The sequence below is a fragment of the Prinia subflava genome, chromosome 7, assembly GCF_021018805.1.
Source record: "Prinia subflava isolate CZ2003 ecotype Zambia chromosome 7, Cam_Psub_1.2, whole genome shotgun sequence".
NCBI lineage: Eukaryota > Metazoa > Chordata > Aves > Passeriformes > Cisticolidae > Prinia > Prinia subflava.
The window spans coordinates 6,271,876-6,286,513 of record NC_086253.1 but is presented as its reverse complement, the minus strand read 5'-3'; the positions used below and the strand labels follow the sequence as shown (position 1 = coordinate 6,286,513).

At 38.6% G+C, this 14,638-nt stretch overlaps 1 protein-coding gene across 4 annotated transcripts in view; it reads left to right on the top strand.

The window, feature by feature from the left end:
* CTBP1 (C-terminal binding protein 1) overlaps positions 1 to 14,638 on the top strand; it is a 240,701-nt gene that overhangs the window by 199,941 nt on the left and 26,122 nt on the right. For all 4 annotated transcript variants that reach the window (XM_063401448.1, XM_063401447.1, XM_063401449.1 and 1 more), the window contains 2 exons: positions 2,064 to 2,218; positions 12,561 to 12,705. In XM_063401448.1, coding sequence (XP_063257518.1) covers positions 2,064 to 2,218; positions 12,561 to 12,705 — 300 coding nt within the window. The remainder of the gene's footprint in view (positions 1 to 2,063; positions 2,219 to 12,560; positions 12,706 to 14,638) is intronic.

The window sequence follows — 14,638 nt, the reverse complement described above, 5'->3', positions numbered from 1 at the left end:
AAGTCTATAACATGCTTCATCCTAGGATGTTTTTTAAGTAAATTTAACGAGGAGTTTTATAATTAAATCCTCATTAAAGGATAGAATTTTTCCATTAGTAACTTAAGGATTTTTATGTTGTATATTCTGGTGTTTGTGTCTTGTATCGTATGACTGGTATGTAGTTTATTTATTTAAAATAAATATCTGTATGAGAGTTATATGGCCATTTTGGTTCAAACAAGTATGAACAGTAACCTACCAAGATGCACAGTTTTCAAAAATCACATATTAATGTCTCCCATTTAGTTTTGGTGGCTGAATATTTCTGAAATAATGTGTACCAGAAGCATTTCTAAGCTTGTCTATCATAGTGGAGGTTAGGAGTGGGTGCTTTTGCAACAGAGTATAATTTCCATGGAAAACTTAGCAGGTGGGTGTTTTTTCCCATCTGAAAAATTGTGAGAGTACTGCAGAGTCACTCAGTCCATGGGTATCATCAGATGTGGGGACATGCTGGAATTGGAACAAAAAAGAACCAAATGTAGTGACTGTTGTTCTCTCGTCTTCAGGCATTAAAACTGTTTGAATAGGTGAAGAATTTAAATGCCAGACTGTAGTGGTATTGGGCTATCCTGAATTGTTAGGAGTGGACATGGAATTTTTGGGTTCAGGCTAGGCCACTGAGAGGGACAGTGAAGGCAGCAGGTTCTGGAGCTGTCCTTCAGCCCCAGACCTGAGCTGCTCCCAGGGGGAAGTTACATGCTCTTTTCACTGAGTTGTGAAAATCTCTCTTCCCAGCAGCTGGTTTTTTTTTTCCTGTACAGCTAGGATTCTACTGATTTTCTATCAACTTCAAATTGAGTTACCAGTCTTTCAGGACTTGCTTTGTGACACAGGCTGGGACTTAAGATGTGGGGATTACTTATAGAAATTAACTGGGGCACCTCAGTCATTTGCTTTGGTGTTGGACTAACTTGGATTATCAAACAAATAAGCTGTGTTTTAAAATTCACACTGCAACAAAAATGTGTTGAAATTTGTGTACAAGAAATATCTAGCCTGATTCATTTTGCAGTACTTAAAAACTCTTATTTTAAAAGAGGAAAAAAGATCTTGTACTTTATTTTTTGTTTTGCTTTTCATTAAATCCTCAGGAAGTCCTTTTTCCCACCCATGCTTAACTAGTTTTTGTAAATGTAATGGTTTAATGTTATTCCCTTGAGTACTTCAGTGTATTTATAGCATCTATATTGTTAGAGAGATACTCTCTAAATATCTTACGGATTAGTTTTCATTTCCAGACTATAAAGAGGATGTAAATTAAGTCTTCAGTTTGGACTGATTTTCCTTGTCCCATATATTTGATATTAATTTCTTTGTCACTCCACAGTGTTCGGAGTGTGACGTTGATTTAGGGAGGGACTTTTTTTTTGTTTTTTGTGAGAGTTTTCAGTGGTGGATTAAATGTGATGTGCTTGACTAAGTTAGATAGAACTTTTTGATAAAATTTTTAAAGTCTAAGCAGACCTACATAGATCAGCAATTTGCCTGTAAACTTGGACACTGGATCCTCAGTAAATGGAACATTTTGCTGTTTATAGGCTTTTTTAAGTTAAATTTTATTCTCAGCAAAATCATCATTATATATGTAAATTGAATACTGAAATCCTCACTGAGTTGCTTATGATATTCCATAAGCTCCACTCTTCTTGCAAGCCTGGGCAAGATGTTTCTCACTTTCTAGAGCTCACAAAGATGTGGAATCCAATCAAAACCTAAAGGTTGAATAAGGTTGCACAGACACTTTTTATTAGTGCAGTAAGGATGTATCTTTAAAAAACAAGAATACTGTTCCCTCAGTGGTTTTATCCATCTTTCAAACTTCAGCCTTCTGAAGCTCCATGGCATTTCTTTGTAAGGTCTTCTGTGTTTGGTTGACAGCTGAGTGTAAACGTGTTCCTGTTTATTAACTTCAGTCCTTGAAATCTTTTTCTGGCATGAGAATAAACAAGACTAGCTGTAACCTGTTTTTAATCACATTTGCACTTCCTGAATAACAAATCTTCTCTGTTTCTTTGCAGGCATTCGACCTCCGATCATGAATGGGCCCATGCACCCGCGCCCCTTGGTAGCGTTGCTGGATGGCAGGGACTGTACAGTAGAAATGCCTATTCTGAAGGATGTAGCCACAGTGGCATTTTGTGATGCTCAGTCTACACAAGAAATTCATGAAAAGGTAATGGTAAAGAGGGATAAATGAGGTGTTTTAGGAAGTGCAGATATTTTAATGATTTGGAGCAGTGTTGTGTCAGCTTTAACGTGTCATTTCAATGTCTGTGGTGGGCTTAGTGTGTCCTTGGCTGGATGTTGTCCCTCTGCTTCCCTACTGAATTAGGTTCATGGAGAGAGTTACTTCTGGGTGAATACTACCACATGATATCTTGAAATGCTCCTTGAAAACATTTCTGTTGCTCAGCCTTTGCCTGGAAAGAAATCTCAAGTGTTGGATTGTCAGTGTGGGTAACTTTCTGATTTCTTTGTTCAGGCAAGGAATTGTGCAAGTTGGGTTAGGCAGCTTTGTGCACTGAGAATTGTCACTGCAGGAGTTTCAAAACAAATGCTGACCCAAAATTTGCATGGAAAACATGGTGAATGTCAGCCTAACTTGAGAACACATGCAAGGAATTGAAAACTTCTCAGTCTTCATTCATAATGGATCTGCAGAGATGTTTGTTGAGATTTTTAATAAAATAAAACTTAATTTATAAGGTTCAAAGAAAATACATGGATTGTTTTAATTTAGAGGAAACCCAAGCTTTTTTTCCTAATTCCTTTTTATTTTATTGTATATGAAGAATTAAAATGTGATAGAATACGTTTTTTCTTTGTATTTTTTTGTCATGTTGAGAAATTGCTTTTATTTTACTGTTTTCCTATCTCACACCACTGTTAGGAGTTACTACATGGATTCCATTTACAAGGACCAAATGAAGAATAAATAATATAAATGCTGTTCTACTTTTATTAGTAGATAAGAGCAGTCTGCTCTTCTGGTGAACACTAGAACATTGGCGACTACACCACCTGTATAGTTTTATGGTTTGCTTACTAAAATCAACATAATTTACTTCTGGTGCATCAAGACTGGGGAACTCCTGTGTGCCATGAATGCCTTGCATAAAAACAATGAGTATTTTCTGTTAGCAGTGGTGTGTAATAAATGAACTTTTCAGATCCTGAGATTGAGTGTGTGTCTCTCAGATTGCAGGTTTGGAAAAGTATTTGAATAACTGATAAGTGACATAGGTAATCTGTTGCTGATCTTCACAACACTGCTGAATTGAGGGGATTGTACTAAAGTTTGCATACTTTGCTTTTTATGATACAAAAATAATTAATTCTCAGTGATCTCAGTAAAACATCAGGAAAATGTATTTTCACAACCAATCAGTACAGTGCCATAAATAAGGATTTTCACTTGTCCGAAGGATGAGACAGTCTTAAAACATTTGAGTCTGCAAGGTAATAAATTTCTACAACAAAATTTTGTCACAAACCTGAATTCATTATCATGTTGTAGTCCTTTAACATAGACCAAGAGTGTTCACTGTTCATTTGTAGTGAAAAATTTTCACCTATCTGTAGAGGAATATTGTATTTTAGTACTGTTTGAATGTTATTTAGGAATGGGGCTTTGCTAAATATAAAATTGTTTTCAGAAAAGGTTATAAAATAGAGAGTTGTGTATTTAAAGCAGGATCAAAAATGTTCATGTATTTATGAATGCACATTGGTGGCCATACTAAATTATGTTGGCCTGTTAGTTGAAATACAGATGTTGATAGTAGAAGAGCTACTGAATTAATAGGCTAGCAGATACAGATATATTTAATGTGAAGTTGCAGGGAGCAAGCCAGAGGCTGGGAAGTTTAGGATGGGTTTTGAAAGGTGATGGACATTGTTTGATACTCTTAGGTGGGTAGCAGTAATGGGGCAGGGGAAAAGACATGAACCAAGACTCAGATGGGAAGGAAAGGTGTGGAAGACAGCAGAAGGATGTCTAGGAAAGTAGGAACCCATATTAATTCAGCTTGCACAGTCGTGGAGCCTTGATCACAGGGCTGTGAGGAGTCAGAGTTTGAGAAATTAATATTTTGGAACCCGTAGAAGGAATTTCTGCTGGTCATGAGAGTTTCAGGGACAAGACAGTGCTTTAAAATAATGTGTTTTCAGTTTTTCAAGGAAATGGAGTGGAAAGGGGAATTTATTGTAGCTTGTGAGATAGCAAAGTACAAGCTAGGTAGTTTTTCATAGAGGAGCAATCAGGCTGAGAGATTTTAACACATAAAGAAAGGTGGAAAAGACACAAGGAATTGAATGCCATTTGTGTGCAGGGTCAAAAGCAGGATTTTAGCAAATACCTTACTGTGTGTGCTCATTCAGGAAAGTTTCCTCCAACTGGTTAATTCCTGCGTTGCAGTTCTGTAGCAATTCCCTTCTGCCAGGCATTTGTCAATCACTTTTTATGGGTGAGGAGATTAAACTGTGGCAAATGAGTAACAAATTTTAAAGTTGCAAATAAATAATATGTAGTAGAACTACGCTTCATCTCGGGTCAAAGCATTTATTCCCTGTTCCACTGCTTTGGAAAACAACTTCCATGGTAAAGATACATTTCCCTCCTTCTGAAAAATCAGGCTGCCAGTGCTTAAATGAATGCTGACATTCACTGAGAGTGACCCAACGTTTTGAAATAACTTTGTAGTTAGAGGACATTTATTACGCTTCTTCAAAAATTTACTCGTGTAGGGTTCTACTGGTTTTTGGTTTGTGTCTTTGTTTCCCATTCTCCCTAGAAAAAGCAGTTTATTTTCAAGCCACTCTGCAAGGCTGCAATGGTTGTTTTTATCCCTTCACCCCAAAGTTGTGATAGTTGTGATTTATTGTAGAACCGGTCGGAACCAGTCAGAACCTGTTTGAACAGGTCGGAACTGAACTGCTCTGGAACCGCTCAGAGCAGAACTGCTCGGAACCGGTTGGAACCAGTCAGAACCGCTCGGAACCGGAACCACTCCAGAACTGGAACCGCTCCGGAACCGCTCCGGAACGGCTCCAGAACTGCTCCAGAACTGCTCCAGAACTGCTGCAGAACCACTTGGAACAAGTTCGGAACCGCTCTGGAACTGCATGGAACCAGACCGGAACCGCTCCAGACCGGAACCGCTTTGGAACCAGATGGAACCGGAACGGAACCGCTCTGGAACCACTCTGGAACAGCTTGGAGCGGAACCGGTCAGAACTGGTCAGAACCTGTTTGAACAGGCCGGAACCGAACTGCTCCAGAACTGCTCTGGAACTCAACTGCTCGGAACGGAACCGCTCCGGAACCGCTCCAGAACTGAACCGCTGCAGAACGGAATTGCTGAGGAACCGGTCGGAGCGGAACCGGTCGGAACCATTCTGGAACCGCTTGGAGCTGCTCGGAACAGGTTCAGAACCGCTCTGGAACCGCACAGAACCGGAACAGAACCGCTCCTGACCAGAACCGCTCCGGAACAGCTCGGAGTGGAACCGGTTAGAACCGGTCGGAACCGAACTGCTCTGGAACCGCTCCAGAAGTTGAGCATTACGTTTGTCAAACTCCTATCATGGCGTAACTGGGAGTTCGGTTCATTGCATCCTATCAGAAAACTTCTGTCATTTAGGGTAAAAATATTTTAAGATTTCAGTGTTTAAATTTCCTATTAGAGATTGCGTTACTGTCTGTAAAATTTACTCACTGTGCTTAAATTGGCTTTTGCTTTACAAATAATGATGTGTAAATAAGTTGTCTCAGTAAGTATCTAAGACTGCTTCCAAGTACGGAGTGTTTTGGTTTGTTCTGCCAAAAATACAGTTGTTCATCCAAAAAAACTATTTAAAAACACTTAGCTTGCTTCCATCCTCATTCCAGGTCAACTTGCTTTTCTCACTATCTCATGCTCCCTTGTCTGTTTGCCTCTTTTCCCAATCCCTCTTAGTTTCAGTGCCATTCACAGTTTCCTGCTTTTCCTGGCTCCTTGGCAGCCTACCCAGCACTCTGATTCCTGCAATGTTGCTGCTCTTTTCCACTTCTGTACCTTTAAAGGCATAACAGACTCAAGCACACCCTTGAGGTCTTTGTGTTGCTCAGGATTTTTTGGAGTTCATGTTCTTTGCTTTTTGGGCTTCCTGACCTTTGCTGTGTGTTCTGTAACATGGAAGTGCTGTGTAGATCGAGAGGGATAAATGTAAACAGTGTGCAAGAGCTGGTAATAGGCATCTCAACCAAGAAGAGAGAAAGTAGTGTTTCTTGAAAACCCAGATGAAAAGACAGGAAGTACAACTGATTAGGAGTGGTCTTCAAAACAAAATGTACAGGCTGGAAAGAAGTCAAGAGTTTATTTGAAGCTGAGCACATTTTTTCATTCTCTTTTTTTCTGTAATTATGTGTTTTGCTGCATCTTGTTGCAAATCAGGTAGAAGAAAAAAGTGTGATTGACTGGGCTTACAGCTTCAAGCATTTACCCAGTTGACCAGAACACTGATGAGAGCAGTGAGTATTTCTTGGATGGAGGTGGGAACAGAGTCTATTAAACCTGTGCCCCAGCCTTTGCAGAGATTGGGGTAGAATGTGTCAGATCCTTTGACTCCTGTTTTCTGAGCACAACATAAAATAATTTTCAAAAGGATACTACATCTCCATATTGGTAATTTTCAGTTAAAAAAATTTAAAGCTGAACTTCTGTTCAACAGAACCTGAATTTTTTCAGTCACACTTTTACATAAGAATTAAATGTAGAAACAGTTCTAGTGATGGCAGTTTTATCAAAGACCATTTCCAAGAGGAACTGAAAAGTGATAAATGTTTTGAAACTGATACAAACAAATTCAGAATGGTGCTGTTGTTCAGCTCTTTGATTAGTCCCTGTCACAGCAATGGTTTAGATAATTTTTCAAGTTTCCAATTCTTTGTTTAGCAGTAAAGCTTGTGTTTACATCATCAGTGCTGTTTATATTCATGATGCAGTTGAAGCATTTTAGTTTTCCATCAGATTTAAATTCTCAAAGAACACAGATTGAAAGGAAGCAGCCTTGTTCTAAACAGTACTGTCTGTTTGGGAGTGAGTTGTCACCTCGGAGCTGATCCAAAACCTTGGAAATGTTCGGAAACCGAATGAGCTTTAGATCAGACTCCTTATGAAAGACTTGGGGAAAAACTGGGTTGAGTTGTCACCAGTGACTTCCTTAACTCTTGATATCCTTTGGTATAGATGTTCAATCCATTGTATTGTGTGATAGACTTGACCTGAATTCAACCTTATGAATAGACACAATTCAGCCCTTTTAACAGATAAACTAACACACAGAGCTCTGTTAAAGATTTCTCACTGAAGCCTTTTATTTAGTAAAAATGTTTTTGTAGTCTTTATTCTCAAATTGACTTGTCATTAAAACTGCATATAATGGTCGGTAAATCCTGGCTTAAAAAACTGGCTTCAATCTAGTATTTAAAAAGAAGTTGTGTATAGACTATACAGCCTATTTGTGTAGTTGCATGTCTATTTGTATGTATATATTTTTCAATGTATTTCTATTTTTTTAGAAGACTAGAAATACACTATCATATATATGTCATATGTATATATATGTAGTTTATACAGTATATGGATATATAGGCTTTTAGAGAGTGTGTTTTCAGGGACCTGCAAGTAAGTTTTGTTTATGTTTGTGTAAAATATTTATACTTGTATTTATGGACAGTATAAACTTAAGTATTAATGTTTAGGGTCCTCACTAGAGAGTATCCTTGCTGAGTAAAGTTTATATGGAATCGGTGGGTTACTGACAGCACCATGGATCATAGGAACCTAACAGGGAGCTGAGAGCTTGTAAAGAGAAGCAAGAACTTGTAAAATGCAACACAATATAACAGAGCTTTGGAGAGCCACTAAATACCACTTGAGCACACTGGCTTTTCTTTTTAGCTTTAATGGCGTTGGTTTCATGTGGACCCTTTGCAGTGTTGCAGGGATGCTTTGAGAGCAGCCCTGAGTCTCTGCAGCCTTCCCATGTGACAGACTATTGGTTACAAATTCAACATGCTGCTGCTTTTTGCAAGTTAAATAAGGCAAGGCCTACTCTGTTTTGGTAAAGTACATTTGTTCCACCCAAATGTGCAAAATATCTCAAGTCTGTTGGTGACACTGGAACAAATTTTTTTTAGAGATGACACATCAAACTTCAAGTTTAAGAAATGCAGCACTTTGTAGTTTCTAGAACCAGATTAAATACAGCACTTTCTAGTGATGATTTTTGCTTTTAAGATGGATACTTTGTCACATTCAACTTGTAATTTATAATTTTTTTGTCTCTGCATTGAAGTAGTTTGGCATTTTATGTGCTGTGTTGTGTTTCTGTGCTCTGGATTTGAGCCATGAATGTCTGGGATCAGCCTCTCAATCAAGTCTGTAGAAGTGTCTTGAGATGTTCCAAGAGGAGGCCTTGCTGTTTAGTTATGATACATGTTTTTGTAAAAGTAAACAAGATGCTCAGAGTTCTTCCCCAGATAATGAGATGTGTGTGTCACAGTGGTGACTGTATGATGTTTGGCATGATGACTAAAATAGCGTGATGCTGAAAGGAGGGGGAATAAGTGTAGATGAGAAAACATTTAGAAGGATTTCAGCCTTGGGTAATCAGTACTCAGGATTTGTTAAATTCTTGGAAATAGAAATATCTCCTACTACTGTGTCATCTGTTCCCTAAGAGCCTTGGTGACCTGGCGTGTTGTGAAAGCAGAGTAGTCATTTGGAGGTTGAAGAGCAGCAGAAAGACCTGTCCAAGCTGTTGTGATGGGAAAAGCTGTCAGCTCATGGAATAGGGAATGAAAAAGGCTTTCAACAGTGAGCTGTAGTTTCACCTGGAAGTAAGTCTGAAGGCATAGAAATCAGGCAGGTGAGCTACATAATTATTTGGTAACAGAAGGAAGCCAACTCATGGCCCACATTTTAGCTTTTACCCCAGATCCTTTCTTCCCAGAAACACAGTTGCAATGTGGTGAAAGCAGGAATGGCTGTTGGAGGAACACAGCTGACTCTGCTCATTTTCTGTCAGAAAATTTCTCATTTTCTTTTTCCATTGCTTTTCCTCACAAGAAATCATCAAAGAGCATGACCTGACTGCCACATACTCGGGCTGGTCTGGAATTTCTGTCTTGCCTGCTATCTCACTCACAAGTTTGATCTCCTTGTAATAAAATTGTTCTTGAATTTGTTAAAAAGTCCATCAAGTTCATTATGGCAAATGATGTAGAAAAATAACATGTTCTCCCTGATTTTCTCAATGCATCTATCTCTTCTGTTAAATCATCAGTAAATTACTCCTATGCACAGTTATTTTTTTCTGACAATCATTTCATTTTCTGGAATTGTTGATATTTATGCTGGATGTCAGTTTCATGTGTTATATTCAAATTTAGGTCAAGTTTTGATTTTACTCATTGAAAAATTTGTCAGACTTCTTTGTGTGCATTTAATATATGTAATGACTGAGAATATAATTATTGCAAATAATTCCAAAATACAGAAACTTTCACTGTTTTTTTAAATCTAAGTGGCATTATTAACATTCACCAATGCTGATTGTTTCTAACTTAAGATTTTCTGCTATTTTCTGCCTTATTGGCATATTTCAATCACATGTCCAGCAGCAAAAACCAGAAACATAATTAAATTATCCAATTAATGTGATAAAACACCTTGCAGGGTATTACATTTTTAGCAGTGGATTTCCTTGCTAACTAGCCCGTAATCCTAGGAGAGGCTCAGTCACTAAAAAGAAATTCTAAAAGATTTGTCACTTGCATTTGCTTGTTCCATATCCCATGTGATGGGTAAATAACTGCCTGTGGAAATGGCTAGTGTCAGCATTAAGCTATAGCTAGGACATATTTTCCCTCTTATTGAACACATTCCCAAGCTTTCCAGTACTTTTCTGTCTCCTCCTAGTGCCAAACCATAACCTAGATGGGCCCAAAAAATATGTTGTAGTGGGTCCACACCAGTGCTCTTAGAGTCCAAATGCTAGTCTTTACTGGCTGAGTTAATAAAATATGCATGATTATGAAATGAAAATCTGCTTCCCAGAGTCAATCACTCTGATACTAAAACACAAATGTCTGAGCCAGTTCAGCTGTGCTTTAACCCCTGCTGGATGCAGTCCTTAAAGCAGTGGCAGCTCTGCATCCCCAAAATGGGGATGCACCCACCCACCACTGGCCTGTTCCAGTCTGGGAGAGGAGGCTCTGGCTGTCACAGAGCCTCAGGGGTGTGTCCTTGGAACTTCTGAGCTTCTTCACTTTTAGCCCATCTGACAGCTACACAGATGATGTTTTCTCCTACAGCACAGGCATCCAGAGCAACCTTGGGAGGGGCAGGGGAAAATAAATGATACCACACAGAACAGGGGACATGGCTTGTTGGAAACAACCAGAATGTCATAACTTGACCTTGAGGCTTGAAGCAACAAGTGCTGCAACTGAATTTGAAGAAATTTCCGCATCACTGAGGCTGGGAGATCCTTGAACAATTTTATTTCAGCCTCTAGTGGGAGCAGAAATAACCCAAGGGCATTTCAGGTGGGCTCTCTGGTCCTAAGAGGGACTGTTTCTCGTGTAGGGTACCTCAGGCTCAGTCCATGCCAGCTGTAATATCTCTGGAGAGGCAAACCCAATAAACTGTGTTGGGTTTTTATTAACCCCGTGTAACAGCTCAAGGTAACACATTCTGGTGAGTGCAGTCTTTCTGCTGGGAACTGCTGGATGTAATCTCCAAAGGACTTGTTTGCACCATTAAAATCAAGTTTTGTGTGTGTGTAATCATTTTATAAGATCAGAGCCTACAGCTGGTCTTTGAATTATGTTGTAGCTGCATTCTTGAAGGATGTGTAATTTGTAATTTTTTTTGCAGTTCTTAGTAGTAAATGCAAATTCTGCTCAAAGGAATCTGGTCTTTATCTGAGTTAGAACTGAAGTTCTCAGTCCAGAAACACATGTTGAAATAGCATAAATAATCTTGTGAAGTATTCAGTAATAAGTGCTTTTCTTTAATTTTTATGGAGTTTTTTTCCTCTTTTAATTTTTTTCTTTATGTATTTTTAAATACTGCTGCAGATCCTGTGTTCCAGTAATTGTAATCCTCTGTGTGCAAGACTGCCTTGTTGCAATGGTTTTTTAAAACATATGTATGTATGTTGATTATTTTACTGACCTTGTAGTACACTAGGAAACGCTCATATCAGCAGAAATAATTGAGATGACAGAATCTGTACATGTACCAGACCCAAAAGTCTGTTGAATAAGAAATGTAGAGCCTCTGCAGAACTTCTGTGTGAAGTGTGTCATAGGAATCTCTTGAAGTTGTTACAGCTGGCTTAGCTACTGGGGTGATTTCTGCATGTTTTGTGTCCTGTAGAACAATTGGGATATTAGCTTGTGCATTGAAGGCACAAGCACAGGGGAAGTGTTTTGAAGAAGTAAAATCATTCAACTTGCTTATAAAGAGGAAAATACACTCTACTGTCTAAAAAATAAATTTATATCAGCTGTGTGGGACAGTGTCACTGTTTGGTAGCAGAATTCAAAATAGCTGTGCATGTCTGGCTCCTTTTTCCACACCTCTTCCCTTCTCCCTCTCCCTATTCCACACCCCTTCTTAAGTGCTCTTGAGTAGGTTGGATGCACTCTGACATAATTTAACTTGTCACGGCCTTCTGACTATCTTTTATTTTTGCTTTTTTGGTGCTCTCACAAGTTTTAGGGGTTTTTCTGCAGCATTTTTACTTTCATGCAATTTCTTATTTCTCAGAGGCTTTGGATTTTCCTGGATAGTGTCAAGTTTGGCATCTCAGTTAATACCAATTTATGTGACATCCAGTTTTCCATCAGTGGGAGCTTATTTGCAGTGTCAGTAAACTGAGGGGCAAACACTTTTGTTCTTGTGAGTGAATTGACCGATTGCAGTCTCTGTTGTCAAAGGGGTTTGTGATCACTGAATGTTTTCTCTTCAGGTATCATCAAGTGGTTTAAAAGGGCAGTGAATGCTTGAACCACTGTGTTTGTGAAGGGATACTGCTCTGTAACTCCATTCAAAGCTGAATGTCAGCTACCCGAGTATAAAATACTCACTGTGTGTGGGAAGAGTTTGTCCCGTGTTGTGCTGCTGCTGCGTGTGCAGGTGCAGTCCAGTGGCACTTGTACTTGGGGTCACTATTGCAGAGCATTTCCTGTGGAATGAGGAGAGGTTTCCCTCTCAATAAGAGCACAGGTACAGATCTCTTAGTTCTTTTGAAGCTGGTCCCATCATGCTAGAGTGGAGACTTCAGATGAAAAAAGCTTACCAAGGGGCTGGGAGATATTTGGAGAAACGACCTTTAAAAAGAATCCTGAATCTTTATTTCATGCATTTACTGTCTTTTATGCTTGAAAATATGTGTATGATATTAAGCTGAGATTCTGTGAAAGAAAAAAATAAGTATTTTTTCTTCCATTTTGTTTATAGGTACTAAATGAAGCAGTGGGTGCACTGATGTATCACACTATAACTTTAACTCGAGAAGACCTGGAGAAATTTAAAGCACTTCGAATAATTGTCCGAATTGGCAGCGGTTTTGATAATATTGACATCAAATCTGCTGGAGATTTAGGTATGGCTGTTACAAACTCTTATTTTGCATCTTACACTTGCCTCCAGAAATGGGATAGCATCTAAATCTTTGTGTTAATGTTTTCTGTGTATTTTATACTAGCATCATATGTAAGCTGTGCAATTTTCTCATCAGAGTATAAAACTCATTATGGAGATACTAGCATTAGTTAATTAAGTGATAATATTAACAGCTTTGTGGCAGGATGACAATCTGCCTGCTCAGTATAAACCCAAGGAGTAAGGCCATAATTTTTCATCTCTTTCTTTTTTACCCCCAATTGTATATTTTAATTACTACCCCTGTAATCCAATTACAAAATATAATTCCATCACCATGGCATACTACTTCTGTTTGAATAAAAAAATGAGATCGTTATCAACTGTCTGAGACTTATTTATGATGCATGAGGTTTAGTACTAAATCACTCCATAAAATAGAAATACCGATTTTATAGGGGAATCAGTTGTTGCATTTTCAGAATAAATTGAGCTGCTGGAACTCTGAAGAGGTGATGCTTGATGTTTGAAAAAAAAGCAACAATCTGATCTGTACTTTTCTTACTTTAGGTTAAACTATCTCCTGTCTGTAATCTAAAGATGAACCTACCAATTGGAGTAAAGATTTTGTTTCTTTTCCAAGATTTGTGGAGACCAAGTATTTTTCCCATTGTGCTCTGGAAAGATCTTGGAAACATTCATTTCAGTGTGGCAGTGCTTAGCTGTAGCAATAGCCCCACTGATGTTAGTGAAGAGCTGTAGTGTGGTCTGTTTATCAGCTAATAATAAAAAAAACCCTCACCTCTTGTAATGGTGGCAGAACCTTAACCACTCCCTGCTGATTTTTGTAAAGAACAGGTCAGGGCTGAAAGTGAGTAAGGCTGTGTTTTGCCTTCTTTAACTGATGCCACAGTCAGACACGTGTTGTGAGCCCTAGAAAGCCTCTGTGTGTGGAGAGATTGACCTGGGGTAAAATCCTAGATCAAAAGCCAAAATGTAAGTTCAGATCAAAGGCTCAGACCAGTCAGGAGCCCAGTTTGTGGAGAAAATCCCTGATAAGAGGAAGATCTTTGCAGGTTTGCTGGCTGTCTGCTCTGCAGGTCTCTATGCTGGATTGTAACCCGAGTTATAACCTAAGTGCAGCCACATAATTCTTCAAGCTAGAGTACACAGCAGATTTGGGAAATTCTTGTTCATATGAAATGCTAAATGGCCACAAACCTCATCATTCAGTTCCTGTCTTGTGATTAGACTGAGTTACAAAGTTAGGGTCCAACCTGATTGTGTATCTCTTAATTTACAAAATATTATTGTCCACTATGTCAAAAGCCAGTAAATGGTGGAAAGATTACAGTAAAATCTCTGATTTTAATATTTAGTTTGGGTGAAATGGCTGGAATGAAATATTACTGAGACAGCCTCTCATTTGTTGAACTGCTGTAAGTAATACAAGTCTTAAGGAGGTAATTTGAGAGTGATCTGCGCTTTATAAAAGGCTTTGATTTGCATTTGAAATGTAGATTTAGACCAGAGTCCAACGAATTACTGAACTTCAGGAGTAACTTTCCTCTGAGTTATTTTTCATACAGCTGGCACATGGGGTTGTTACCAGCTTTTCCTATTAAGCATTATTTTATATTAGCACTTTAAATCTTCTCACAGAGCATGAAAATATGTATTTCTTGGATAAAACATGCTTTTCCTCTACTTTATTAATAGTAGACTAGAAAATACATACAGGTTCTGGGTGTAGCTGGATGCAAGTGAAGTGGGAGCCAGGTAATGCCTGTTGACTCCTGCATTTTTCAGCATTGAACCTGTGCACAAAATCAGTGAAAGCAGTGGGAAATCCATTGATTGATGGATGTGAGATGAGACTGTGTTGTCTTTTCCCATGTGAAATGTCTCTCCATTTCCTTGCCTCTCTCTTGCTG